The following is a 27,535-nucleotide window of genomic DNA, read 5'->3' as shown; positions in this document are numbered from 1 at the left end:
CAATTCAAACCCAGCGTAGGCGGTAGGCCATCAATTCAAACCCAGCGTAGGCGGTAGGCCATCCAATTCAAACCCAGCGTAGGCGGTAGGCCATCAATTCAAACCCAGCGTGGCGGTAGGCCATCAGCGTAGGCGGTAGGCCATCCAATTCAAACCCAGCGTGGCGGTAGGCCATTCAAACCCAGCGTTCAAAAACCCAGCGTAGGCGGTAGGCCATCCAATTCAAACCCAGCGTAGGCGGTAGGCCATCCAATTCAAACCCAGCGTAGGCGGTAGGCCATCCAGGCGTGGCGGTAGCATCCAATTCAAACCCAGCGTCCAAATTCAAACCCAGCGTAGGCGGTAGTCCATCCAATTCAAACCCAGCGTAGGCGGTAGGCCATCCAATTCAAAACCCAGCGTGGCGGTAGGCCATCCAATTCAAACCCAGCGTAGGCGGTAGGCCATCCAATTCAAACCCAGCGTAGGCGGTAGGCCATCAATTCAAACCCAGCGTAGGCGGTAGGCCATCCAATTCAAACCCAGCGTAGGCGGTAGGCCATCCAATTCAAACCCAGCGTAGGCGGTAGTCCATCCAATTCAAACCCAACGTAGGCGGTAGGCCATCCAATTCAAACCCAGCGTAGGCGGTAGGCCATCCAATTCAAACCCAGCGTAGGCGGTAGGCCATCCAATTCAAACCCAGCGTAGGCGGTAGGCCATCCAATTCAAACCCAGCGTAGGCGGTAGGCCATCCAATTCAAACCCAGCGTAGGCGGTAGGCCATCAGGCCCAGCGTTCAAATTCAAACCCAGCGTCCATCAATTCAAACCCAGCGTAGGCGGTAGGCCATCCAATTCAAACCCAGCGTGGCGGTAGGCCATCAATTCAAACCCAGCGTAGGCGGTAGGCCATCAATTCAAACCCAGCGTAGGCGGTAGGCCATCCAATTCAAACCCAGCGTAGGCGGTAGGCCATCCAATTCAAACCCAGCGTAGGCGGTAGGCCATCCAATTCAAACCCAGCGTAGGCGGTAGGCCATCCAATTCAAACCCAGCGTAGCGGTAGGCCATCCAATTCAAACCCAGCGTAGGCGGTAGGCCATCCAATTCAAACCCAGCGTAGGCGGTAGGCCATCAATTCAAACCCAGCGTAGGCGGTAGGCCATCCAATTCAAACCCAGCGTAGGCGGTAGTCCATCCAATTCAAACCCAGCGTGGCGGTAGGCCATCCAATTCAAACCCAGCGTAGGCGGTAGGCCATCCAATTCAAACCCAGCGTAGGCGGTAGGCCATCAATTCAAACCCAGCGTAGGCGGTAGGCCATCCAATTCAAACCCAGCGTAGGCGGTAGGCCATCCAGGCGGTAGGCCATCCAATTCAAACCCAGCGTAGGGGTAGTCCATCCAATTCAAACCCAGCGTAGGCGGTAGTCCATCAATTCAAACCCAACGTGGCGGTAGGCCATCCAATTCAAACCCAGCGTAGGCGGTAGGCCATCCAATTCAAACCCAGCGTGGCGGTAGGCCATCAATTCAAACCCAGCGTAGGCGGTAGGCCATCCAATTCAAACCCAGCGTAGCGGTAGGCCATCCAATTCAAACCCAGCGTAGGCGGTAGGCCATCCAATTCAAACCCAGCGTAGGCGGTAGGCCATCCAATTCAAACCCAGCGTAGGCGGTAGGCCATCCAATTCAAACCCAGCGTAGGCGGTAGGCCATCCAATTCAAACCCAGCGTAGGCGGTAGGCCATCCAATTCAAACCCAGCGTAGGCGGTAGGCCATCCAATTCAAACCCAGCGTAGGCGGTAGGCCATCCAATTCAAACCCGCGGTAGGCGGTAGGCCATCCAATTCAAACCCAGCGTAGGCGGTAGGCCATCCAATTCAAACCCAGCGTAGGCGGTAGGCCATCCAATTCAAACCCAGCGTAGGCGGTAGGCCATCCAATTCAAACCCAGCGTAGGGGTAGTCCATCCAATTCAAACCCAGCGTAGGCGGTAGTCCATCCAATTCAAACCCAACGTAGGCGGTAGGCCATCCAATTCAAACCCAGCGTAGGCGGTAGGCCATCCAATTCAAACCCAGCGTAGGCGGTAGGCCATCCAATTCAAACCCAGCGTAGGCGGTAGGCCATCCAATTCAAACCCAGCGTAGGCGGTAGGCCATCAATTCAAACCCAGCGTAGGCGGTAGGCCATCCAATTCAAACCCAGCGTAGGGGTAGTCCATCCAATTCAAACCCAGCGTGGCGGTAGTCCATCCAATTCAAACCCAACGTGGCGGTAGGCCATCCAATTCAAACCCAGCGTGGCGGTAGGCCATCAATTCAAACCCAGCGTAGGCGGTAGGCCATCAATTCAAACCCAGCGTGGCGGTAGGCCATCCAATTCAAACCCAGCGTAGCGGTAGGCCATCAATTCAAACCCAGCGTAGGCGGTAGGCCATCCAATTCAAACCCAGCGTAGGCGGTAGGCCATCCAATTCAAACCCAGCGTAGCGGTAGGCCATCCAATTCAAACCCAGCGTAGGCGGTAGGCCATCCAATTCAAACCCAGCGTAGGCGGTAGGCCATCCAATTCAAACCCAGCGTAGGCGGTAGGCCATCCAATTCAAACCCAGCGTAGGCGGTAGGCCATCCAATTCAAACCCAGCGTAGGCGGTAGGCCATCCAATTCAAACCCGCGGTAGGCCATCCAATTCAAACCCAGCGTAGGCGGTAGTCCATCCTATTCAAACCCAGCATAGGTGGTAGTCCACAATGAATAATAATAATAATATTTAAAACATATATTATGACGACATAAGAGCAGAGCACACAGTGGGCATATTGTTGAGGGGAACGGCACCTCAGTACCTCCAGGCTCTGATCAGGCCCTACACCCAAACAAGGGCACTGCGTTCATCCACCTCTGGCCTGCTCGCCTCCCTACCACTGAGGAAGTACAGTTCCCGCTCAGCCCAGTCAAAACTGTTCGCTGCTCTGGCCCCCCAATGGTGGAACAAACTCCCTCACGATGCCAGGACAGCGGAGTCAATCACCACCTTCCGGAGACACCTGAAACCCCACCTCTTTAAGGAATACCTAGGATAGGATAAAGTAATCCCTCTCACCCCCTTAAAAGATTTAGATGCACTACTGTTCCACTGGATGTCATAAGGTGAATGCACCAATTTGTAAGTCGCTCTGGATAAGAGCGTCTGCTAAATGACTTAAATGTAAATGTAATGTAAATATTGTCATAAAGAGTATTGTTGACTAAATTATATTCTCTGAGGCAGCCAATACAAAGCTTCAGTGATGTGGGAGGGAAAGCCCAGGATGGGGAATTTTAATGGGGAACGTCTGTATGACAACGCAGAGATTTGTCTGTGCACTGTACCTCACTAACTGTGAAACTTCCGGCGCCAACAGAGATGGCCGCCTCGCTTCGCGTTCCTAGGAAACTATGCAGCATTTTTTGAGTGTGTGTGTGTGTTATTTCTTACAATGTTACCCCAGAAATCGTAGGTTTTATTACATACAGTCGGGAGGAACTATTGGATATAAGAGCAACGTCAACTCACCAACATTACGACCAGGAATACGACTTTCCCGAAGCGGATCCTCTGTTTGGCCTACCACCCAGGACAATGGATCGGATCCCAGCCGGCGACCCAAAACAACGGCGCTGTAGAAGGGGCAGACGGAGCGGTCTTCTGGTCAGGCTCCGTAGACGGGCACATCGCACACCGCTCCCGAGCATACTACTCGCCGATGTGCAGTCTCTTGACAACAAGGTAGACGAAATCCGAGCAAGGGTAGCATTCCAGAGAGACATCAGAGACTGTAACGTTCTTTGTTTTTACAGAAACATGGTTCACTCAAGACACGCTATCTGAGTCGGTAAAGCCACCTGATTTCTTCACGTATTGCGCCGATTGCGCCGACAGAAACCAGCCTATCTCTGGTAAGAAGGCGGGTGAGGTGTATGCCTTATGATTAACGAGACGTGGTGTGATCATAACAACATACAGGAACTCAAGTCCTTTTCTTCACCTGATTTAGAATTCCTCACAATCAAATGCCGACCGCATTATCTTCAAGAGAATTCTCTTCGATCATGATCACAGTTGTGTATATTCCCCCCCCCCCCCCACCAAGCAGACACCTCGACGGCCCTGAAATAACTTAATTCGACTCTATGTTAACTGGAAACCACATATCCTGAGGCTGCATTTATTGCAGCTAGGGATTTTAACAAGGCTAATCTGAAAACAAGGCTCTCCAAATTCTATCAGCATATCGATTTGTTTTACAAGGGCTGGCAAAACCTTGACCATTGTTATTCTAACTTCCGCGACACACATAAGGCCCTCCCCCGCCCTCCCTTTGGAAAAGCTGACCACGACTCCATTTTGTTGCTCCCAGCCTATAGACAGAAACTAAAACAGGAAGCTCCCGCGCTCAGGTCTGTTCAATGCCGGTCCGACCAATTGGATTCCACGCTTCAAGATTGCTTCGATCACGTGGACTGGGATATGTTCCGCATTGCGGCGAACAACAACATTGACGAATACGCTGATTCGGTTAGCGAATTTATTAGCAAGTGCATCGGTGATGTTGTACCTACAGCGTCTATTAAAACATTCCCCAACCAGAAACTGTGGATTGAGGGCAGAATTTGCGCAAAACTGAAAGCGCGAACCACTGCTTTTAATCAGGGCAAGGTGACCGGAAACATGACCGAATACAAACAGTGTAGCTATTCCCTCCGCAAGGCAATCAAACAAGCTAAGCGTCAGTATAGAGTCGCAATTCAATGGCTCAGACACGAGAGGTATGTGGCAGGGTCTACAGTCAATCACGGACTACAAAAGAAAAACCAGCTCCGTCGCGGACCATGATGTCTTGCTCCCAGAAAGACTAAACAACTTCTTTGCGCCTCCCGGGTGGCACAGTGGTCTAGGGCACTGCATCACAGTGCTAGCTGTGCAACCAGAGACTCTGGGTTCGCGCCCAGGCTCTGTCGCAGCCGGCCGCGACCGGGAGGTCCATGGGGCGACGCAGAATTGGGCTAGCGTCGTCCGGATTAGGGAGGGTTTGGCCGGTAGGGATATACTTGTCTCATTGCGCACTAGCGACTCCTGTGGCGGGCCGGGCGCAGTGCACGCTAACCAGGTCGCCAGGTGCACAGTGTTTCCTCCGACACATTAGTGCGGCTGGCTTCCGGGTTGGATGCGCCCTGTGTTAAGAAGCAGTGTGGCTTGGTTGGGTTGTGTTTCAGAGGACGTGTGGCTTTCGACCTTCGTTTCTCCCGAGCCCGTACGGGAGTTGTAGCGATGAGACAAGATAGTAGCTACTAACAATTGGATAACACGAAAAGGGGGTCAAATAAAATGTCACTTTGAGGACAATACAGCGTCACTGACACAGCCCGCTACCAAAACCTGCGGGCTCTTCTTCACTGTCGCCAACGTGAGTAAAACATTCAAACGTGTTAACCCTCGCAAGGGTGCAGGCCCAGACGGCATCCCCGGCCGCATCCTCAGAGCATGCGCAGACCAGCTGGCTGGTGTGTTTACAGACATATTCAATCAATCCTTATCCCAGTCTGCTGTTCCCACATGCTTCAAGAGGGCCACCACTGTTCCTGTTCCCAAGAAAGCTAAGGTAACTGAGTTAAATGACTACCCCTCTGTAGCACTCACTTCCGTCATCATGAAGTGCTTTGAGAGACTAGTCAAGGACCATATCACCTCCACCCTACCTGACACCCTAGACCCACTCCAATTTGCTTACCATCCCAATTGGTCCACAGACGACGCAATCACCATCACACTGCACACTGCCCTAACCCATCTGGACAAGAGGAATACCTATGTGAGAATGCTGTTCATCGACTACAGCTCGGCATTTAACACCATAGTGCCCTCCAAGCTCGTCATCAAGCTCGAGACCCTGGGTCTCGACCCCGCCCTGTGCAACTGGGTCCTGGACTTCCTGAAGGGCCGACCCCAGGCGGTGAGGGTAGGTAACAACCTCTCCACCCCACTGATCCTCAACACTGGGTCCCCACAAGGGTGCGTTCTCAGCCCTCTCCTGTACTCCCTGTTCACCCACGACTGCGTGGCCATGCATGCCTCCAACTCAATCATCACGTTTGCAGACGACACTACAGTAGTAGGCTTGATTACCAACAACAACGAGACAGCCTACAGGGAGGAGGTGAGGGCCCTCGGAGTGTGGTGTCAGGAAAATAACCTCACACTCAATGTCAACAAAATGAAGGAGATGATCGTGGACTTCAGGAAACAGCAGAGGGAGCAGCCCCCTATATACATTGACGGGACAGGAGTGGAGAATGTGGAAAGTTTTAAGTTCCTCGGCGTACACATCACGGACAAACTGAAATGGTCCACCCACACAGACAGCGTGGTGAAGAAGGCGCAGCAGCGCTTCTTCAACCTCAGGAGGCTGAAGAAATTCGGCTTGTCACCAAAAGCACTCACAAACTTTTACAGATGCACAATCGAGAGCATCCTGTCGGGCTGTATCACCGCCTGGTACGTCAACTGCTCCGCCCACAACCGTAAGGCTCTCCAGAGGGTAGTCCAGAGGGTTGTGTCTGCACAACGCATCACCGGGGGCAAACTACCTGCCCTCCAGGACACCTACACCACCCGATGTCACAGGAAGGCCATAAAGATCATCAAGGACAACAACCACCCGAGCCACTGCCTGTTCACCCCGCTATCATCTAGAAGGCGAGGTCAGTTCAGGTGCATCAAAGCAGGGACCGAGAGACTGTAAAACAGCTTCCATCTCAAGGCCATCAGACTGTTAAACAGCCATCGCTAACATTGAGTGGCTGCTGCCAACATACTGACTCAACTCTAGCCCCTTTTATAATGGAAAAATTGATGTAATCAATCTATCACTAGCCACTTTATATAATGCTTACATACCCTACATTACTCATCTCATATGTATATACTGTACGCTATACCATCTACTGCATCTTGCCATCTTGATGTAATTAAATGTATCACTAGCCACTTTAAACAATGCCACTTTATATAATGTTTTCATACCCTACATTAATCATCTCATATGTATATACTGTAATCTATACCATCTACTGCATCTTGCCTATGCTGTTTGGGCATCACTCATTCATATATTTTTATGTACATATTGGTATTCATTCCTTTACACTTGTGTGTGTATAAGGTAGTTGTTGTGAACTTTTTAGGTTAGATTACTTGTTAGATATTACTGCATGGTCAGAACTAGAAGCACAAGCATTTCGCTACACTCTCATTAACATCTGCTAACCATGTGTATGTGACAAATACAGTTCATTTGATTTGCATTAGGCCTATACACTACAAGTCAAGGTTTTCCAAAGGTAATCCAGCATGCCCATGGGTTATCCACAGCCAGTGTGGGATGAGGATCGAGAAGGTGCTGTTTACTGGTTATGCTCTGTCTGCTATTGCCAGGCTCCATGCCCAGAGCAAAAGCAGTGATTTTTACCTTAGCACCTGTGAGCTGTGCAAGGACAGGGTTGAGTGAGCCCAAGACCCTGTACCAGATAACTATTAATGATGCCCTGCCAGCACTGGATGTGTTCATGGACTGTGTGTTCAGGTTACCTACTTCCCCCAAGCTGTCAATGTGTCTGTAAGTCTAATTTTCAACCCTCCCCCCCATTCTAGTAGAGAATTGTATTTTTGGTTGGAGATTGTATTTTTGGTTTTGCATATAGGCCTAGGTGTAAAGAAATGTTTAAAAGAATATGAATAGTTCACTGAGTCCATTCTCTCCTGCTCACAAATGTGGTTCATGGTTCTCTCAAAAAGCATCAGCCAGCAGTCTCTCCAGGGATGTTCCTATATCCACCCATTGTATTTATTTTCCATACATTTCTGAGTAAGTGCATCCATTGTATAGAAATAACAATCTGCCAAACCCTGCTTAACACTGTTGTAATACCTTTTGTACAGGAGCTAATCTCAATGGAAAGGAGGCTCATTGTTGTCTGCCTCAGGCCTTGTGCACGCTGACTGTGTAGAGCAGAACTGCCCTGGGTTGTTTGAATGTCCTGTTCTGCTCTACACAGTGAGCCTGGGTTGTTTAAATGTCCTGCTCTGCTCTACATAGTGAGCCTGGGTTGTTTGAATGTCCTGCTCTGCTCTACACAGCGAGCCTGGGTTGTTTGAATGTCCTGCTCTGCTCTACACAGCGAGCCTGGGTTGTTTGAATGTCCTGCTCTGCTCTACACAGCGAGCCTGGGTTGTTTGAATGTCCTGCTCTGCTCTACACAGCGAGCCTGGGTTGTTTGAATGTCCTGCTCTGCTCTACACAGTGAGCCTGGGTTGTTTGAATGTCCTGCTCTGCTCTACACAGTGAGCCTGGGTTGTTTGAATGTCCTGCTCTGCTCTACACAGTGAGCCTGGGTTGTTTGAATGTCCTGCTCTGCTCTACACAGTGAGCCTGGGTTGTTTGAATGTCCTGCTCTGCTCTACACAGTGAGCCTGGGTTGTTTGAATGTCCTGCTCTGCTCTACACAGTGAGCCTGGGTTGTTTGAATGTCCTGCTCTGCTCTACACAGTGAGCCTGGGTTGTTTGAATGTCCTGCTCTGCTCTACACAGTGAGCCTGGGTTGTTTGAATGTCCTGCTCTGCTCTACACAGTGAGCCTGGGTTGTTTGAATGTACTGCAGTTCAAACTAGTCTTTTTTTGTGGTAAATGAAAAAGAAGAAAAAAGACAGTCTGGGTCTCTCATATCGTGCTCTGATTACAATTATGCTAACTTGAAACAGGATGGCTCTTATTGGCTGGTCCGGGAGTAATAAATCCCATAAATGTATGAGATGCATAGATGAACCATCAGCTTCAGTAGCTGTCCATCTGTTTCAGACTGACTAGACTCTGCTTGCCCTGTCCCCTTGGCTCCATCACTCAGACAGGACCCAGCGTTCATTTAGAGGAGACCTTTGTGTGTGTGTGTGTGTGTGTGTGTGTGTGTGTGTGTGTGTGTGTGTGTGTGTTACGGCAAGATGAGAGATGGCGACCGGTCAGCCATACCCCAATACCCATAGCCCTGTTCTATGGTGAATGCCTACATTCAAGTCTTCCTACTGTTTGAGCAGTGGATAGTCTAGGTTTGACTGCAAGCTGTCAGTCAGGCATTGAAGGTCATTGATGGAAATTGCTTTAAAAGCGAGACCAAAATAGTCATTTCATACCCATTTTACTCTCCTCCCCATACAGAACCTGTGGTTTTGCAGGTCTTTGTGACCGCATCACTAATGTTGAGTCTTATCCAATGTTACTGTTCTGTAAAACTGTAGACACAGGGTGCATTTCAGGCTGTGAAGAGCCTGGGGGTGGCTGGCCGCTCTTTGAAAAGGTTATAGCGCTGTTATTCAGAGTGATGACTCTGTAAGGAGGCCACACACAGTCTATAGACTTTAAAAAATGTCGAGCAAAGTTCAAGTACCCTCCTTAGCCTAATTGTTTTTCTGTAAATCAACCTTACTGTATGAAGTTTGTTCTGTTCCTCCCGTGTCAGTGTTTTCCTTTTTGGCCTGCCAGGGATTTGACAGTGGGTAGGGAGGACATTAGCATACTAATCCAACTAGAGAGTGAAAAGGGCGCTCGCACCGCTCAGCCTAAACCTTTTTTCATTATCATCTAATTATTAACTGAGGATTCTGAGAACTGCAAAGACAAGCTGAGTGGATTGGGGTTGGGGGGGTGTATGTGAAGCAAGTGTCTTTTTTGTTGTTGTCTGTTTATTGAAAGGAAGGGTCTCAGGGCAATGTTACTCTGCTCCAGTCAAGGCCCTGGAGGCTGCTCAGAGAGGAGCGGAGAGACTGGAAGGTCAGGCAGAGCACATCCTCATCTATGTGCTGTAAAGCTACTATCTGCCAGAAGGCTGGCCTTTCTCACTTTCAGCCTAACAAAATGATTCAGTAAATGGAAGGCACACTTTCTAGATGAGATATCAGGTTGATGTGCCATATCAATTGCTCTCTCAAGGGTATCCTACTCTTTTTGAAGGATAGACTGCATGTCCCTGGGGGATGCCATCTGGATCCAGTAAGAATTTAAGAGGATCATGTCATACCTCTGTCCATTTGAAACTATAACAGCCATCATCATCTAGCTCTCCATCACTGCCCTTCTCCCTTCCAAATGACCTCGTTATCTTCCCACACACAATCCCGTTCCTCAAGAGCCCAGGCAAAAGACAATAGTTTGTACAATTAGACATTTTATTTTCCAATGCCATTCCCTCAGGCCCCCTACAAATGTTGCCCTCAGTCCATCATTGTTGGAGCGAACATTTTGTCTGCCAAAACATCCTTATCAGGGAAACCTTGGGAGACAAAAGATGGAGTGCAGAGCCAGAGGTCCTTATCTCTGTGGCAGACCCTCAGAGGGCCGCATCACGCCTGATAACGCCTCTTATCGGAGCCACTGATGTCACCCCAAAGTGGCAAGGATTTACCGTCCTTGCCACTCTCCTTTTCTCATTATCCATCGCCGTGGAGACCTTGTAGACTAGAGCACAAAGCTCCGAGGCGATTGGTTGGAAGAAGAGGAGGAACTGAGTAGATCTAAGTGAGGTTTAAGTCGAGTCAGGAGCTGGGGTACATATTAGCTGGTGTTAATTTGAGGGAAAACTGTTCAGCAGTAGTTTGTTGGAGGCCTTTTGAATTAAGCATTAGGGCCTGAGGAGGTGTGGTATATGGCCAATATACTACGGCTAAGGGCTGTTTTTATGCACGACGCAGTGCCTGGATACAGACCTTTTTAGCTGTGGTATATTGGCCATATGCCAAAACCCCCGAAGTGCCTTATTGCTATTATAAACTGGTTACCAATGTAATTAGAGCAGTAAAAATAAATGTTTTGTGTCTGTGGTATACGGTCTAGAGGTTGACCGATTTTATGATTTTTTTAACGCCGATACCGATTATTGGAAGACAAAGGCTTTTGGATGGGTGTTCTTATTTAAGGTGATTCCACAGGTTGGTGGTATTTTTTATTTAGCCGTTGCTGACCCCATGCTTATCTTTATCACAAATAAGACACCTTGCTTTCCCTGGTGCCAATTCCATGTAATAGTCCCACACTGGTGCTCTGCTTTTCTCTGCCATCTGTAAAACACACACGCAGCTCTGAAGTGACAATGATACTGGAGAGTCTGCTTAGGAGACAAATACTCTCAACTGTTTGAATAAAAATAGAGTTTAAGTTGCCTGTGATGAATGTTGACAACAAAAACTGTCATTTCTATATGCAGGACATCCTATTTTAATAATGGACATGGTAAGAATTGACTACCAAAATGCAAGTCAAATAATTCCCATGACACCTTCTAGCAAAATCTGAAAAGCGGTTCCTTCATTCATTTATTCCATAGGATATTTTTAGATTCACTTAAAATAAGGCCTGTGTTTCGTGTAGGCTTACACCACCTTGCCAATTTTATAACTGTAGATATCCATAGGACAAGGTAACTCTGATCAATATTGGCTAAATATAAGCGAAGAGTGGATTAATGAAACTATTTTGACAAACGTTACCTTATCCTAGTGAGATTTAAGATTTACACGGGTCTCAAAACGCCGAGGCGGTTTAAGCACGAAACACAGACCTTATTTGAAGTAGATCAAGACATTCTCTATGGAAGACATGAACGGTAAAATAACAAAAGAACACCTTTCAAGTTCAGCCGCAAGTTATTACAGGAATTATAACGCGTCGACTATTTATCTGTAAACCATATACCTTTGACTATTACGAGCCTGCTGCTGCCTACCACCTCTGTCAGATTGCTCTATCAAATATCAAATCATAGACTTAACTATAATAAACACACAGAAATACGAGCCTTAGGTCAAATCCGGAAACTATCACCTCAAAAACAAAACGTTTATTCTGTTCCGTATTTTATCTAACGCGTGGCATCCATGAGTCTAAATATTCCTGTTACATTGCACAACCTTCAATGTTATGTGATAATTACGTACAATTCTGGCAAATTAGTTCGCAAAGAGCCAGGCGGCCCAAACTGTTGCATATACCCTGACTCTGCGTGCAATGAACGCAAGAGAAATTACACAATTTCACCTGGTTAATATTGCCTGCTAACTTGGATTTATTTTAGCTAAATATGCAGGTTTAAAAATATATACTTGTGTATTGATTTTAAGAAAGGCATTGATGTTTATAAGTACACATTGGAGCAACGGTAGTCGTTGACTGATTGTTTTTTATAAGATAAGTTTAATGCTAGTTTGCAACTTACCTTGGCTTACTGCATTCTCGTAACAGGCAGGCTCCTCGTGAGGCAGGTGGTTAGAGCGTTGGACTAGTAACTTCTTAGGGATTTGGTTCCTGTGGCGGGATTAGATCAGCGGAAATTTTAGAGCGCCACCTATAGTTTTTGATAAAACTCAAACTTTCATTAAAACACACATGCAAGGTACTGAATTAAAGCTACACTCGTTGTGAATCTAGCCACCAAGTCAGATTTGTAAAATGCTTTTCGGCGAAAGCATGAGAAGCTATTATCTGATAGCATGCACCCCCCAGAATACCAGACCTTCACCTAAACAACAGATTTTGCAGTAGCCGGCGCTACCCAAAACGCAGAAATAAAATATAAAACATTCATTACCTTTGACGAGCTTCTTTCTTGGCACTCCTATATATCCCATAAACATCACAATTGGGTATTTTTCCCGATTAAATCCGTCATTGTATAGGCAAAATGTCGTTTTCTGAAGACCGGTCTGAGCCAGGAATACTCCCTTTTACAAGACGCAAACGTCACTTTTTAAAATTACAAAAGTTGCCTATAAACTTTTACAAATCACTTCAAACTACTTTTCTAAACCAACTTTAGGTATTAATAAACGTTAATAATCTATCAAATTGATCACGGGGCGATCTGTATTCGATAGCAGCAAGTCATGAAATCATTGTCCATGTTTTCCATTTCACAACATCCTGGGGCGAGCTCCAAGAAAGGCATGAGTAGCAGGACTTTGAAATGTTGCGTGATTTTTAACAAAAAGCTGCGAAAATTCGCAGCCTCCCTAACAGGGAGATCCCCCGAGCTGACGAGGTAAAAATCTGTCTCTCTGCCTGGTTCCTAGGCCTTCATTGAAAATAAGAATGTGTTGTTTAACTGACTTGCCTAGTTAAATAAAGATTAAATTAAGTGTCGGTGAAATCGGTGGCCAAAAATACAGATTGTTATGAAAACTTGAAATCGGCCCTAATTCATCAGCCATTCCGATTAATCTGTCGACCTCTAATACGGTATAATATCTCATGGCTGTCAGCCAATCAGCATTCAGGGCTCAAACCACTGTTTATAATAAGTAACCACTATGGCTTAGCAGGTGGGGAATTGGATACATGACCATGATGTTTCTGCTTCAAATCCCGATTGGGTCACAGCTGTAATAAGGCTGGAGTAGAGATGTGTTATCTTGCTGATAGGTGGTTGACTGGATGATGAACACAAGATATCTTGGGTTTAAACAATGCCTCGAGTTGTAAAATGTGCTGCATGTGTTTGCAATGAAACATTTACTTTGTCATGCATTAACTTTGTCAGCTAAAGTTAGGAGAACCTTTATCACTGAGTGAGTAAGAGACAGAAAATGTCTGACAGGCAATAGAATGAGCCCTTTAGCTCAGATGCTGTCAACAGAACTGGTGCTCCCTGAACTCACTTTGATCTGTGTACTCTGTCCTTTTAGAGGCAGTCTAATGGAGAATGCAAAAGCACTTTTACTCGAAGGGCTCACAACCACTTTATTTTACTTTTAGATTTTGATGGGATGAAAGAAACGTTGTCAGTTATGCATGACCATTTCCTTTTCTCGCTTCATTTTTTCCCCCTCTAAGAATGTTATTTTTCTGCTTAAATAAAGCAGTGGCCTCTGAATGATAATGTCTTTTTTGATGCATTTTTATCCAGGAGAACATTTTGGGAGTAGCCTAATGGAAGGTATTCTGATACTCGTCTCTTAGTTTCCGCCGGTAAAGCAGTGACTGCATTTCCCCCCGAGGTTCCTTTTCGTTCGCTCTGTGCCTTTTCTTCTCTGCCCTCCTTTGACATATGCGGAGTAATGAAGGTTTGTTGTGAATTTGGTATTCTTTTCAAAATGAAGTCCGACCATCGAGAGAGGCTTTTAGCTTTTCAGCTGTGTGTGTGATCACATGAGGGAGGCTGTGCTGGGTGGTTTTGAAGTGGGGCTGTCAAAGTATGAGAGGAGAGGCAGACCGGGGTGAGAGGTGGGGTGGATCTCTTCAAGCAGCTGACTAGAATGAAAGCCACGTTGTTCCTCCCCTTTGAGGTGGAGGTAATTCTGTTTCTGCAGCCAGTCACTGCGCTCTGTCTCCTGCATCTGACTCACTTAAGCTGGCCTGTGGCCCTAGAGGCAGTGGCAGAAATTAAAACAAGCAGCCAAAGAACTGTAGAAGAAAAGTGGAAGAGAGGGAGGATAAAGAAATGAAGCCTCTCTGAGACAGCTGTGTGCAAGGCATTCACTTCAATTGAAATGTCAGCGGTGCAGTTTATTTTGGCCGGGAATATAAAGTAGTATTTTGATTTGCTGACACAAAAATGATCGTTCCGTACTATCGGATGTTGCAGGTAGGCCTATGCACCTATAGTATCTATAGGGGCTAGAATATAGTACCCCACTTATCATTCTGAACACCAGGCCTAAGATCAAAGATACTGGGGGAAACGCTTCATACACAAACACACCTTTGTGTGTGTGTGTGCCAAAGCCATTTGGGAGAACAAGCTACTTTTGGATTTTCGCTCATGATCAATACCACCATCAATTCATAGAGCAATTCTAGAGTCTCTGAGGACCGAGCTATTGACTGGGTACAGGATGCAGCTGGCAGCAACAGCAGACTGTGTAAATGGACTGTGTTATTGCAACAGACAGGGCAATATGGAGAACAGTGAAGAGCCATCCTAGCGTCTAAAGGGGAGTGGGGAAGTTGGTTTGATGTTAAGTGATTTTATATTCTTAGATATGTAGTGTCCGCAGTTCAAAGGGGTTGCTGAGTTTGACTATGGTAATACGGGCCTGAGGTGGAAACGGTTTAAAAAATAAATGAAAAGATTTCGGCTTTAAGAAGGAAAGTAGAGAGCATGCATGTATTGGAGGGAGAGCACAGGGAAACCCCTGAGGGGGAGAACTCCATCAGTGTGGTAAGAGTTTGCTTACAGGGCTTTGACTTCAGTTTTGGGTTTTGCATTCAGTTCAACAGCCAGCAGCTTGTAATTTAATACATGATCAAAAGCTAACGAATGTGTATTCTGTCCCTCCAGGTTCCCCCGAGGTCCAAGCGGCTATAGAACCCCCAGAAAGCTGCAGCCATGTTAGCCTGCCTACAGAGACGGCAGCAGAACCTCTCATCTCAGCACCTGGTCTGCACCCCCAAGATCCTGGGGAGTCCACAGCAGCCGCAGCCCAGCACACGACAAAGTGAGTCCACATGTCTCTGCTCTCAGCAGCACAGGACAACAGCCACTAACTCTACATTTCACTACAGAGCCCCAACAACAGCCACTAACTCTACATTTCACTACAGAGCCCCAACAACAGCCACTCATCTACATTTCACTACAGAGCCCCAACAACAGCCACTCACTCTACATTTCACTACAGAGCCCCAACAACAGCCACTCATCTACATTTCACTACAGAGCCCCAACAACAGCCACTCACTCTACATTTCACTACAGAGCCCCAACAACAGCCACTCACTCTACATTTCACTACAGTGCCCCAACAACAGCCACTCATCTACATTTCACTACAGAGCCCCAACAACAGCCACTCATCTACATTTCACTACAGAGCCCCAACAACAGCCACTAACTCTACATTTCACTACAGAGCCCCAACAACAGCCACTCACTCTACATTTCACTACAGAGCCCCAACAACAGCCACTCACTCTACATTTCACTACAGCCCCAACAACAGCCACTCACTCTACATTTCACTACAGAGCCCCAACAACAGCCACTCACTCTACATTTCACTACAGAGCCCCAACAACAGCCACTCACTCTACATTTCACTACAGAGCCCCAACAACAGCCACTCACTCTACATTTCACTACAGTGCCCCAACAACAGCCACTCACTCTACATTTCACTACAGTGCCCCAACAACAGCCACTCACTCTACATTTCACTACAGAGCCCCAACAACAGCCACTAACTCTACATTTCACTACAGTGCCCCAACAACAGCCACTCACTCTACATTTCACTACAGAGCCCCAACAACAGCCACTCACTCTACATTTCACTACAGTGCCCCAACAACAGCCACTCACTCTACATTTCACTACAGTGCCCCAACAACAGCCACTCACTCTACATTTCACTACAGTGCCCCAACAACAGCCACTCACTCTACATTTCACTACAGAGCCCCAACAACAGCCACTAACTCTACATTTCACTACAGAGCCCCAACAACAGCCACTCACTCTACATTTCACTACAGAGCCCCAACAACAGCCACTAACTCTACATTTCACTACAGAGCCCCAACTTTGTTTCACTTGTGGTGCTGTGTTTGTATCTCGGTGTGGTGAGTGACTGGTGGAATTCGAAAGAGAAAGAAATATATTCCATTTTTAGGGGGAAAGCACTTTTCACTTATACACACACACACACACACACACACACACACACAACTGTAGTTAGGGTATAGAATGCCCTTGTTACAAAGTTCCGAGAAGTACAATGTTAAACCAGCCTCTCCTGTAGCAACCGTTAGTTCCACCGAGCCTCCATCTGATGAAGTTGATTATCTTTAATTATGCCCCTCATCTCTGTGCTGTCTCAGGAGAGATGAGAGCTGTGGTGAGGGAGGGTGAGTTCACCTTGGCCTATTTATCTACCTCTGGCTGGCTGGATGACTGGCTGACTGATTGGCCTGCTGAAGAGAACCATACAGGGTTGATATCTCCCCCTCAGATCTGTGTGGATCCTGTGGGTCTTATCACAGGTAGTCATGCACTCTAATTTAATTCATGAGGACATTGATCAAGGATGGAATGCTGTTACGTGGGCTGGGCCGGTCTGTGCTGATAATGATGATGATTGTCCTGCAAAGGGCATGCTACCATGCACCCCCCCACACAACTTCTCCTAGTGAGCCCAGAACTTTTCTCTGTAGAACTATTTTACAATCTGTACCTTTTAATTATATGCCGCTTCCTTTCACACATTGTTGCTCGCTCAGCCATTTGCCCACATAAATACCCGAAACACACAGTGCTTGCAATTTTATTATTCAGCTTTTCTCTAGTTCTGCGGCTTTTTGATATGGGTGGGGCGATGCGTACATAGTCAAATAAAGCCGTGTTGTCATGGCCACTGTCGGAGAACTCGATGTAACTTCATACGCTAGAGAGGACCTTCCTGTTGAGATAAGTGATACAAGCCATGTTAACCATGTCATAAACAGAGATTTAAATATACCTGTTTATTATCGTCATTGCCAGTGCACATTTATTATCACATTTAATGAGAGGTTGTGTTGTGGCACTTGTCAGCTGATGAAACCAGCGTGGGGCATTCTGAGTTTAGTTATCATGTTTCCATGATTAAATCCAGAGAATGTTTAATCTCTTTTATGATTATTGCTCTGTCAGATTTCTGTGGAAGTTTATGACATGAATTTATGGGAAACCGCATATCAGCCAAGCCTATCCCCACGTAGATAGCATAATAACATGATATTAGCATTTTGTTGTTGTTGTAATATACAGTAAGTCAGGTACAGAAAATGCAGAAATTGCCTGAGTGATTAACCCCAAGGCCGATGAGTAATTGTGTGGAGACATTCTGACTAAATGCAAGCTGATGGATTTGTAATGTATTTCTCTAGCTTCACCGGCCATGAAAACAAATCCTGTGTATCCCCAGCTTTCCTTCACATTGAAACCTTTCACTAATGCTCTCTGGGAGACTATGATCCTCTGTTCCCTACCCCCATGTCCCTCATCTCACCATCTCTCTCCTGGGGTGAAACACTATGATCCTCTGTTCCCTACCCCCATGTCCCTCATCTCACCATCTCTCTCCTGGGGTGAAACACTATGATCCTCTGTTCCCTACCCCCATGTCCCTCATCTCACCATCTCTCTCCTGGGGTGAAACACTATGATCCTCTGTTCCCTACCCCCATGTCCCTCATCTCACCATCTCTCTCCTGGGGTGAAACACTATGATCCTCTGTTTCCTACCCCCATGTCCCTCATCTCACCATCTCTCTCCTGGGGTGAAACACTATGATCCTCTGTTCCCTACCCCCATGTCCCTCATCTCACCATCTCTCTCCTGGGGTGAAACACTAGGATCCTCTGTTCCCTACCCCTATGTCCCTCATCTCACCATCTCTCTCCTGGGGTGAAACACCCCTTTGTCTCTCCATTATTAATTGCTAATCAGTGGAGCACTAGTCTGCTAAATGCTGGAACAGAAGGGTCTAGTTTGCCTCAGGCAGAACCACGAGCGCCTTCCTCATCCTGTTTACCTGCAGGACCCATTACACCCTCCCGGAGCTTTGTATGTGTGTGTGGCGCAGCATCCATCCCCCCCATTCCCTCCAGCACTAGCCTGACATTTCAAACACAACCATATGAAACAAACTGCTCTACTGATTGGCGCATGCTGGTTAGACAAGACCCAGAAGACTTCTCTAGAATGTTTTTGTGTTTTTTCCCCATTGGGATTCTCAGTTGAAAGATTTGGGGTTCTCATACAGAGTTTTGTTGAATAGCTTTCAGAGGATTCAGAGTTTACAGATAGACTGTTCCAATGGATGTCTGTGGTTCGGCTTCACAGAGGAATCCCTGACTATGCCAACCCATCTTTTAAATATGAGTAAGTGTGTGTGTGTGTGTGTGGAACTAAGTGCGAGGGATTATGTGATGAGAGCTAATGAGTACTCTGCACTTGGCCTGAACAGCAGACCGGAGCCGGGAATGCTTTATCCCACGCTGCCGGCCTGTGCTTCCGGAGGGTTCTTTTGGAGCACTGCGCTGCTTTCTCCGGTGCTGCCGAGCAGAGACAAATGGGGAGTGACACGCTCTCGTAAAGAGGTATCCGCCTGAGTCTCTTCAAGCACAAATAACTAAGTATTCACCCCCAAGGTTCTTCTCTTCCACAAATGAACACTCCTCATGAAGAGATTAGAGAGAGGGGAAGCAAGGGAGGACGTAAATGGGTACAATGCGTTTCTGTTTATGTGTGATGTAGAGGTGTGTGTGTGCGCGCACATCAGTGCTTCAGCTTGGTCTTTATTTATCTCATTCTGTGTATTTCTCTCATTCTGAGCTCAGGAATAGTATCCTCAGTGGTGTTGAACACAGAGGGCTGGAACACCGGCTCTGTCCACTCTAACTTCTCCCTCCCCCCTTGTGTGTAGCTCGCTTGCTCTCTTCACTCCAGATCTGTGTGAGGATGCCTCAGTCCAGAGACCCAGCTGACCTCCTCAGACCCCATTAATATTAATGCGTGTTCATATGGATACAGAGATGAAGAGAGCTACAGGCTCTGCATCTCAATGGCTCTGCTTTATAAGGGCACCGACCTGTGCACAGCCAGAGACACCATGCAAATGCTTTACCACAATATTCAAACTGAGCCCGAGATCTCCACTCATGGATGTTGAATACACGCAGGAGGTTTCTGACTTAATTTTCATTCACAGCATTTACTATATGCCTTGGTCACATCCAAGGGGAAGTCAAGGCTCCATGTGGAGCTGTATTGTGGTGGACGTGAGGCAGGTCCAGATACTCGATACAAGGCGAGGTGTCTTGCTCTGCCTGAGCAACAGGGGCAGTCAATTACAGAGACTTGCCACTAGCAGCTGAATGGAGGTGTGGTCAATTAATTACATTGGTTCAAACAAGTGGGTCTATTAGGGACAACTGTGCTCATACAAGAGGTTGTCATGGCAATGCCGGGGCCTAGGTTTTTAACGTTGTTAATTACCCTCGTTGTCAAGGACAGTCTGGTTGTGTAGGGGGCAGGTTGATACAGTTACTGTATAGTGGTGTTGATATAAATGTTTGGATCACCATAGTGACACATGGGTGTGTAATGTGATGTTTAACAGTGCATGTTTGTTTGTGATCCTGAGAACAGCACTAATGAATGTCTGTGACTGAATGCCTTGGTGTGGTGTGTCCCCAGTGAGGAGTAGCTGTTAGTCAGCATGTTTATCGCACCAAACATTTTAATCAGAAAAGTATTTAACACCAAATACTTTTCTTACAACCTCGACTTTGGGCTTCTTGCCCTGTTTTTCTCATTTTGTCGATGGTTAATTTAAGGATATTTTAGTGATCGTTGCACAAGGATTAACCACCACCAAGCACAGGCCTATATTAGTGGTTATTGTAATAGCAGGAGGGGTAATGGAAATTCTGTTTGGTTCCTTCTGTTGGGTGTTTTGTGTGAGAACCAGAAGAGCAGCAGAGGGACTCTGTTTTTAGCTCTGGCTCAGGGGCTTGTTTTGCCAGTTAATCAATGATTAACTCAAACAGTTCTGAAACAATGAGGTCTCTACTGATCTGCGGGGAATTGCTTTAAGCGTGACCATGGGGGGGGGGGGGGGGGTTAGCTAGTTTACCGCGACTGAAAGCATCTTGTGGGATTGTATGGGGGTGGATTCGGTGCAGGGTTCACGAAAGACTGTGGCATGGTGAAGAATACTCAACGCTGTACATCACCTCACCTATCTGTTTCTCAATTGGTAGTTTTTATGGTTGAGACATATTTTAAACTTGGAAATATTAGGCCTACACACACACTTGCTCTTTCTCCCCGTGTGTGTCAGATAAATGTTATCAGGCAGCTGAAAATAGTTCATTAGATTTCAAGAATGTGCCTGTGGTTAATTAGCCACATTGTTAATTGAGATTTAGGATTGCCCCTCACCCTCCACCCACCCATCTCACCAAGGACGGCCCCCGCCCCATGTGGAAGAAAGGAAGTCCGGATTAGGCACTTCCTGTGAAAGCGTGCCAGTGTTACCCAGCATGTTGCCGTGACAGTTAAGGCATCCACATACATGGGTCCGGTTGGCTCCAAGCAGAACTCGGCTAGGCGACGAGGACGTCTGTTCTTTCAAACTCCCTAAAGACCTTCGCTTGAAAAACGAGAAAAAAGCAGCAATATTACTGTTTGTCCCTATTGAACACTTCCTCAAAAGAGATCAGTCAATAAATCTGAAAGATTGTTTGTTGCAGTACTTCTCAAGTGAACAAAATGTCCATGAAACTAGTAGTGCACTGCAGACAGTAGGGCCTTGCTGCTGCTGGCCCTCTCGTCTCTCTCTGAATGACAGAAAACACGAATCCCGCCCCGCTAACTGTTTCGACTGGGAAGCATTTCGGCAGGCAGTGTTTCTGTTCCTAGCCTTTAGCCCCAACACCCACCACACAGCTAGTGCATTCAAGGCTAACCATGGTGGAGCCACACGGACATTTGAATCTCAAGTGCCTCACCTCAATCACCCCGGTAAAGGTGAGAGGGGGAAAATTAGCTTAATGGAGCCACCTGCTAAGGAAGTGATGTTCTATTTAGTGTGGTCTTTGCGTGTGGAGAGGGCTTTAACTTCTGCCTCTGCTCGTCTCATTCTCTCTCTCTCTCTCTCTCTCTCTCTCTCTCTCTCTCTCTCTCTCTCTCGGCTGAGAAAGAGTGGGCTGGGAGACTGTGCAGTTTGCGTGTTCTGGGTGATTAAGTGCTTAAAGTCAGGCTGCTAAATACCTCATTCTGTCACTCCATACCGAACGGCACAAAGGTGTGGGTCGCTTTTCTATTCTGGGGGGTGTGAGCTGGCATTTTCTTTGCAGACTTAAGAGGCCCAATATTTTGTTATTCACAGCTTTCATTCCCCCAGATTTCCATAAATGTTAATGCTGTAAGGAAAGGTCAGACTGCTGTGCACTCACTTTGTGAACTAGGCTCTCTCAAAGAGTGAGTCATTTTTAAAGATATGCATTTGTTTTGTCTAAATTGTCCTTGTGCTTTAAATTACATTTTTTAAACTTTACTGTTGCCTTGGTTATAGTTGCAGGTTAGTGCCCACCTTTTGGATGGAGAGGGATAGACTGACTTAGGGCTGTCCTCTAAACACTGAGTGGATGCTGAGGCAGTTCTGCTGCATAGCTAACCACTTCAGTCCAAGTTTGACCTAGCAGCCCTCTGCTCATTGGTTCATTTGAACCACCATAACTATGCCATTCGTGCCAATGGTATCGAAATTATAGATGAGGGAATATTGGAGCGTGGTGGGTTTGAAATCAGCAGAGGCCTGTGTTGACACATGAGCCCGTCACTGTGGGTGGCATGTCTTTGTGCTGCTGACAGGGCTGTAATCTGTGGACTTAAGGAGTGAGATGTTCTTTGAAGATGAGTTAGCATTCGGTGTTTGTAGTGTGTATGGAACACCTAGCCAATCTTGAGGGCTCAGAGCAAAACATTGACACTGTACAAAACAAGAGATGGGACCAATGGCACCCCGTGATTGGTTTTACAATATTTATCTCTGGTAATTGGGCGAGAGATGATTCGGGGCAGAATAAATTACTCTGTGTGGTACTGTACTTCTGATTTGATGCTGGTGCGTTGATGAAAGATGCTGATGATGCCTTGAAGAGATCTCTATAATTAAGTAAGAAGGCCCGGGGGGTGTGGTATGTGGCCAATGTATTCCACGGCTAAGGGCTGCTATTAGGCACAACGCAAAGCAGAGTGCCTGGACACAGCCCTTAGCCATGGTATATTGGCCATATACCACAAACCCACGAGGTGCCTTATTGCTATTACAAACTGGTTACCAATGTAATTAGAGCAGTAAGAATAAATGTTTTGTCATACCTGTGGTATACTGATATACCACGGCTGTCAACCAATCAGCATTCAGGGTTCAACCCACCCAGTTTATAATTAGAAATTGAACGAGATCTTAAGCACTTACAAATTCATAACGCGGTACGTATTGGAATTCATAACGTATCATACGAATTGCAGGATTTGTTTTGTTGCAGGGACCAGTTGGGGACCAGTTTTGGCTCATGAGCGCTACTTTCTAAACTATAGGCTGAAATGATACAAAACATTGAATATATCTTTAATGTAGAGCAGTTTAGTGTTTTCAGTTGAAACAGAGTTTATAATTGTCGAATGGTCATTCTTTTGCCTTGTTTTGAGCATAAGGTAGTTAAAGGCAGCTCGATCTTGACTCATTCCAGGCAGGGTCCTGATCTGCAAAATAATCTGTATTTAATATTGGACAAGTTCAGGCAGTAACTTCCCATTTCAAAATGTTTTCTCTTTACTGAGATACTTGATAGTCATGCAGGATCACAGGGTTGTCGAGAGGTTGCGTAGACATCGGTTTAACACTCCCAGATGTCCTTGTTTTCTATACCACTGGTGTATAGTGATACATAAATAACTAGTGTTTTTCTGTATTGTAGTTCTCTGTGGAATTCACTCTGGCTGCTGCTGGCACTGCTGCGGTGTCGTTCTGTTCCCTTGGCTCCACTGGGAGATGCTTGGATGGATTAAACACTCCACCTCTCCTCCTCCCTCCATTTTAAACACACTATTTATTTTCTTTTTTCTTTTGTAGATTGAATCATTTCGACAGTTGGAGGCTCATTGTGGGTCTGAAAAGAAATGAACTACCAAATCAATTCCGAACGGGAACAACAATTGAGCGCTCCCCATATTTCACAATATAAACTGTGATGGTGTGTTGCTTGTACGGCTGAAATGTCTCTTCAAATGGGTTTTGAAGTGTTTTTTGTTTAGATGTTTGTATATGTATTTTTTTTCCTGCTCCCTTTGTCGCCACTCGCTTCCTTATGTGTGTTGTGGCAGGGATTTTCACTGACTACAGAGTAATCTAGGTTAATTTCAGCACTTTTGCTTTTCATGTCAGGAGTTCCATAAAAGTGTCGTTCTGAGGGGTGGTGGTAATTTCTGCCAGGTGATTTATTGCTTTTAAATGGAGCGCCTTTTCCGCCTCTCCTTTGTTGCTGTGAGCTAAGCAGCCATGAAATTGCCTGAATAATCGTGTTTAAATCCAATCTTGGTTTGTCCCCTCAGCTTTCCCGTACACCATTGAATAGTGCACCCTGTGGAGTGTGCCCTGACTTCTCTTCACAGTTTAAGCTCCAGGCTTTTATATTAGTTAACACAGGTCCGTAAGAGGATTTAGACCAGCTGAATTTCTTACTTTACAGGTAGGTCGCCTTGGATGATTTGAAAGCTACACTCGTGGCCAAAAATATTGGCACCCTTCTACTTTTTTCAAATAATGCACGATTTCTTCCAGAAAACTGTTGAAATTAAAGTATTTTGGTGTCCACATATGCATGTCTTTGGTTTGCAGTTGACCAAAACAAAAGAAAATCTGAATTATTTACTAAGTGTTCGTTTATTCCACAATGAAATCCTAAAATGGCCCGGCCAATATTATTTAATATATAATTAATATATTAATATGATTTGAAGCACCTGATTCTCCTTTACTGATGTCTCTTATGACTGAAAATAACTTTTGGACATCAGAACTGGATTACTCACCACGAACTGGAAGAAGCTTTTTCCATTAACGAGTCCGACTAGAAAGATATACTGCTCTCCCGGGAACAGGCCCAGATCCCCGTCATTTGCGTGAAGAAAAGACTGAGGAAAAGAGGATCCAGATCAGGGTGCCTTTTGAGAATCCGTAGGCGAGCGAGTAAACTCCCACTGCCATCAATTCTACTTGCTAACATGCAATCATTGGAAAATTCAAATTGATGACCTACGATTACCCTACCACCGGGACATTTAAGAACTGTAATATCCTATGTTTCACCGAGTTGTGGCTGAACAACGACACAGATAATACAGAGCTAGAGGGATTTTCAATGCACCGGCAGAACAGAGAGGCTACGTCTGGTAAGACAAGGGGTGGGGGTGTGTGTCTTTTTGTCAATAACAGCTGGTGCGCGATGTCTAATTTTAAAGAAGTCTCGAGGTATTGCTCTACCAAGAGATCTCCTCTACAATATCCGTAGCCTTCTATTTACCACCACAGACTGATGCTGGCACTAAGACCGCACTCAACCAACTCTATAAGGCCATAAGCAAACAGGAAAATGCTCACCCAGAAGCGGCGCTCCTAGAGGCCGGGGAATTTAAAGATATACTTTTCCTTAATGCAACCGCTGTGTCAGATTTCATAAAAGCTTTACGAAAAAAGCACACCATACAATAATCTGAGTACAGCGCCATACAGATAGCCGCCATGTTGTGGAGTCAACAGAAGTCAGAAATAGCATTATAAATATTCACTTACCTTTGATAATCTTCATCAGAATGCACTCCCAGGAATCCCAGTTCCACAATAAATGTTAGTTTTGTTCGATAAAGTCCATCATTTATGTCCAAATACCACCTTTTTGTTCGCGTTTAGTTCACAAATCCAAATTTACAAGGGGCAGGCACTTAGTTCAGACGACAATTACATTACAGTTCGTAGAAACATGTCAAACGATGTATAGAATCAATCTTTAGGATGTTTTTATCATAAATCTTCAATAATATTCCAACCGGACAATTACTTTGTCTTTAGAAAGGAAAAGGAACGCAGCTAACTCTCACGGGCGTACGCGAGACTGAGCTCATGGCATTCTGCCAGACACCGGACTCAAACAGCTCTTAATCCCTCCCCCTTCACAGTGGAAGCATGAAACAAGGTTCTAAAGACTGTTGACATCTAGTGGAAGCATTGAGAAGTGCAATATGACCCAATTTACACGGTATATTGGATAGGCAAAGACTTGAACACCTGCAAACCTCAATTTCCCACACCCAGGTTGGATTTTTCCTCAGGTCTTTGCCTGCCATATGAGTTCTGTTATACTCACAGACATCATTCAAACAGTTTTAGAAACGTCAGTGTTTTCTATTCAAATATACTAATAATATGCATATCTTCGCTTCTGGGCCTGAGTAGCAGGGAGTTTACTCTGGGCACCTTATTCATCCAAGCTACTCAATTACTGCCCCCCAGCCATAAGAAGTTAATGCAGGCAAACTTAAATCAGTTTTACCAAATTTTTACCAGCATGTCACATGTGCAACCAGAGAAAACCACCTGTTCTCCACACAGAGATGCATTCAAAGCTCTCCCCCGCCCTCTATTTGGCAAATCTGACCATAATTATTACCTCCTGATTCCTGCTTACAAGCAAAAACTAAAGCAGGAAGTACCAGTGACTCGCTCAATGTGGAAGTGGTCAGATGACGCGGATGCTACGCTACAGGATTGTTTTGCTAGCACAGACTGGAATATGTTCCGGGATTCATCCAATGGCATTGAGGAGTATACCGCCTCAGTCATTGGCTTCATCAATAAGTGCATTGACGACGATGTCATCCCCACAGTGACCGTACATATATGTCCCAACCAGAAGCCATGGATTCCAGGCAACATCCGTATCGAGCTAAAAGCTAGAGCTGCCACTAATCCGGATGCCTATAAGATATCCCGCTATGCCCTCAGACGAACCATCAAACAAGCAGAGAGTCAATACAGAATTAAGATTGAATCCTACTACACCGGCTCTGACGCTCGTCGAATGTGGCAGGGCTTGAAAACTATTACAGACTACAAAGGGAAACCCAGATGCGAGCTGCCCATTGACGCGAGCCTACCAGACGAGCTAAATGCCTTTTATGCTCGCTTCGATGCAAGCAACACTGACGCATGCACGAGAAAACCAGCTTTTCTGGATGACTGTGTGATAACGCTCTCGGTAGCCAATTAGAGCAAGACCTTTCAACTGGGGCCCCTCAGGGGTGTGTACTTAGTCCACTCATGTACTCCCTGTTCACACATGACTGCGTGGCCAAACACGACTCCAACACCATCATTAAGTTTGCTAACGACACAACCTGATCACCGACAACGATGAGACAGCCTATAGGGAGGTGGTCAGAGAACTGGCAGTGTGGTGCCAGGACAACAACCTATCCCTCAATGTGTGCAAGACAAAGGAGCTGATCGTGGAATATAGGAAAAAGCAGGCCGAACAGGCCCCCATTAACATCGACGGGGCTGTAGTGCAGCGGGTCAAGAGTTTCAAGTTCCTTGGTGTCCACATCGCCAACAAATTTCCAAACTTCCTGCAATCCAGGCAGAGGAAAGCCCATAAAATTGTCAGACTCCAGTCACCCAAGTCATAGACCTGTTTTCTCTTCTACCGCACGGCAAGCAGTACCAGAGCACCACGTCTAGGACCAAAAGGCTCCTTATCCTCTCTAGGGGGTGTGGGATGCTAACGTCCCACCTGGCGAACAGCCAGTGAAATTGCAGAGCGCCAAATTCAAAAACATAAATACTCATTATAAAAATGAATGAAACATACAAGTGTTATCCATCGGTTTAAAGATGAACTTGTTAATCCAACCACGATGT

The 27,535-nt window shown here is 46.1% G+C and overlaps 1 protein-coding gene across 2 annotated transcripts in view; it reads left to right on the top strand.

Moving 5' to 3' along the window:
* The window catches only part of LOC115105851 (protein FAM222A-like), a 47,960-nt gene that overhangs the window by 14,880 nt on the left and 5,545 nt on the right, over positions 1-27,535 (top strand). For both annotated transcript variants that reach the window (XM_029628288.2, XM_029628289.2), the window contains exon 2: positions 15,345-15,501. In XM_029628288.2, the coding sequence (XP_029484148.1) occupies positions 15,393-15,501 (109 nt within the window). In that variant the 5' untranslated portion in view covers positions 15,345-15,392. The remainder of the gene's footprint in view (positions 1-15,344; positions 15,502-27,535) is intronic.

Source organism: Oncorhynchus nerka, linkage group LG22, assembly GCF_034236695.1.
Source record: "Oncorhynchus nerka isolate Pitt River linkage group LG22, Oner_Uvic_2.0, whole genome shotgun sequence".
Classification (NCBI taxonomy): Eukaryota; Metazoa; Chordata; class Actinopteri; order Salmoniformes; family Salmonidae; genus Oncorhynchus; species Oncorhynchus nerka.
The sequence above is the reverse complement of the archived record's forward strand: the minus strand, read 5'-3'. Positions and strand labels throughout refer to the sequence as shown.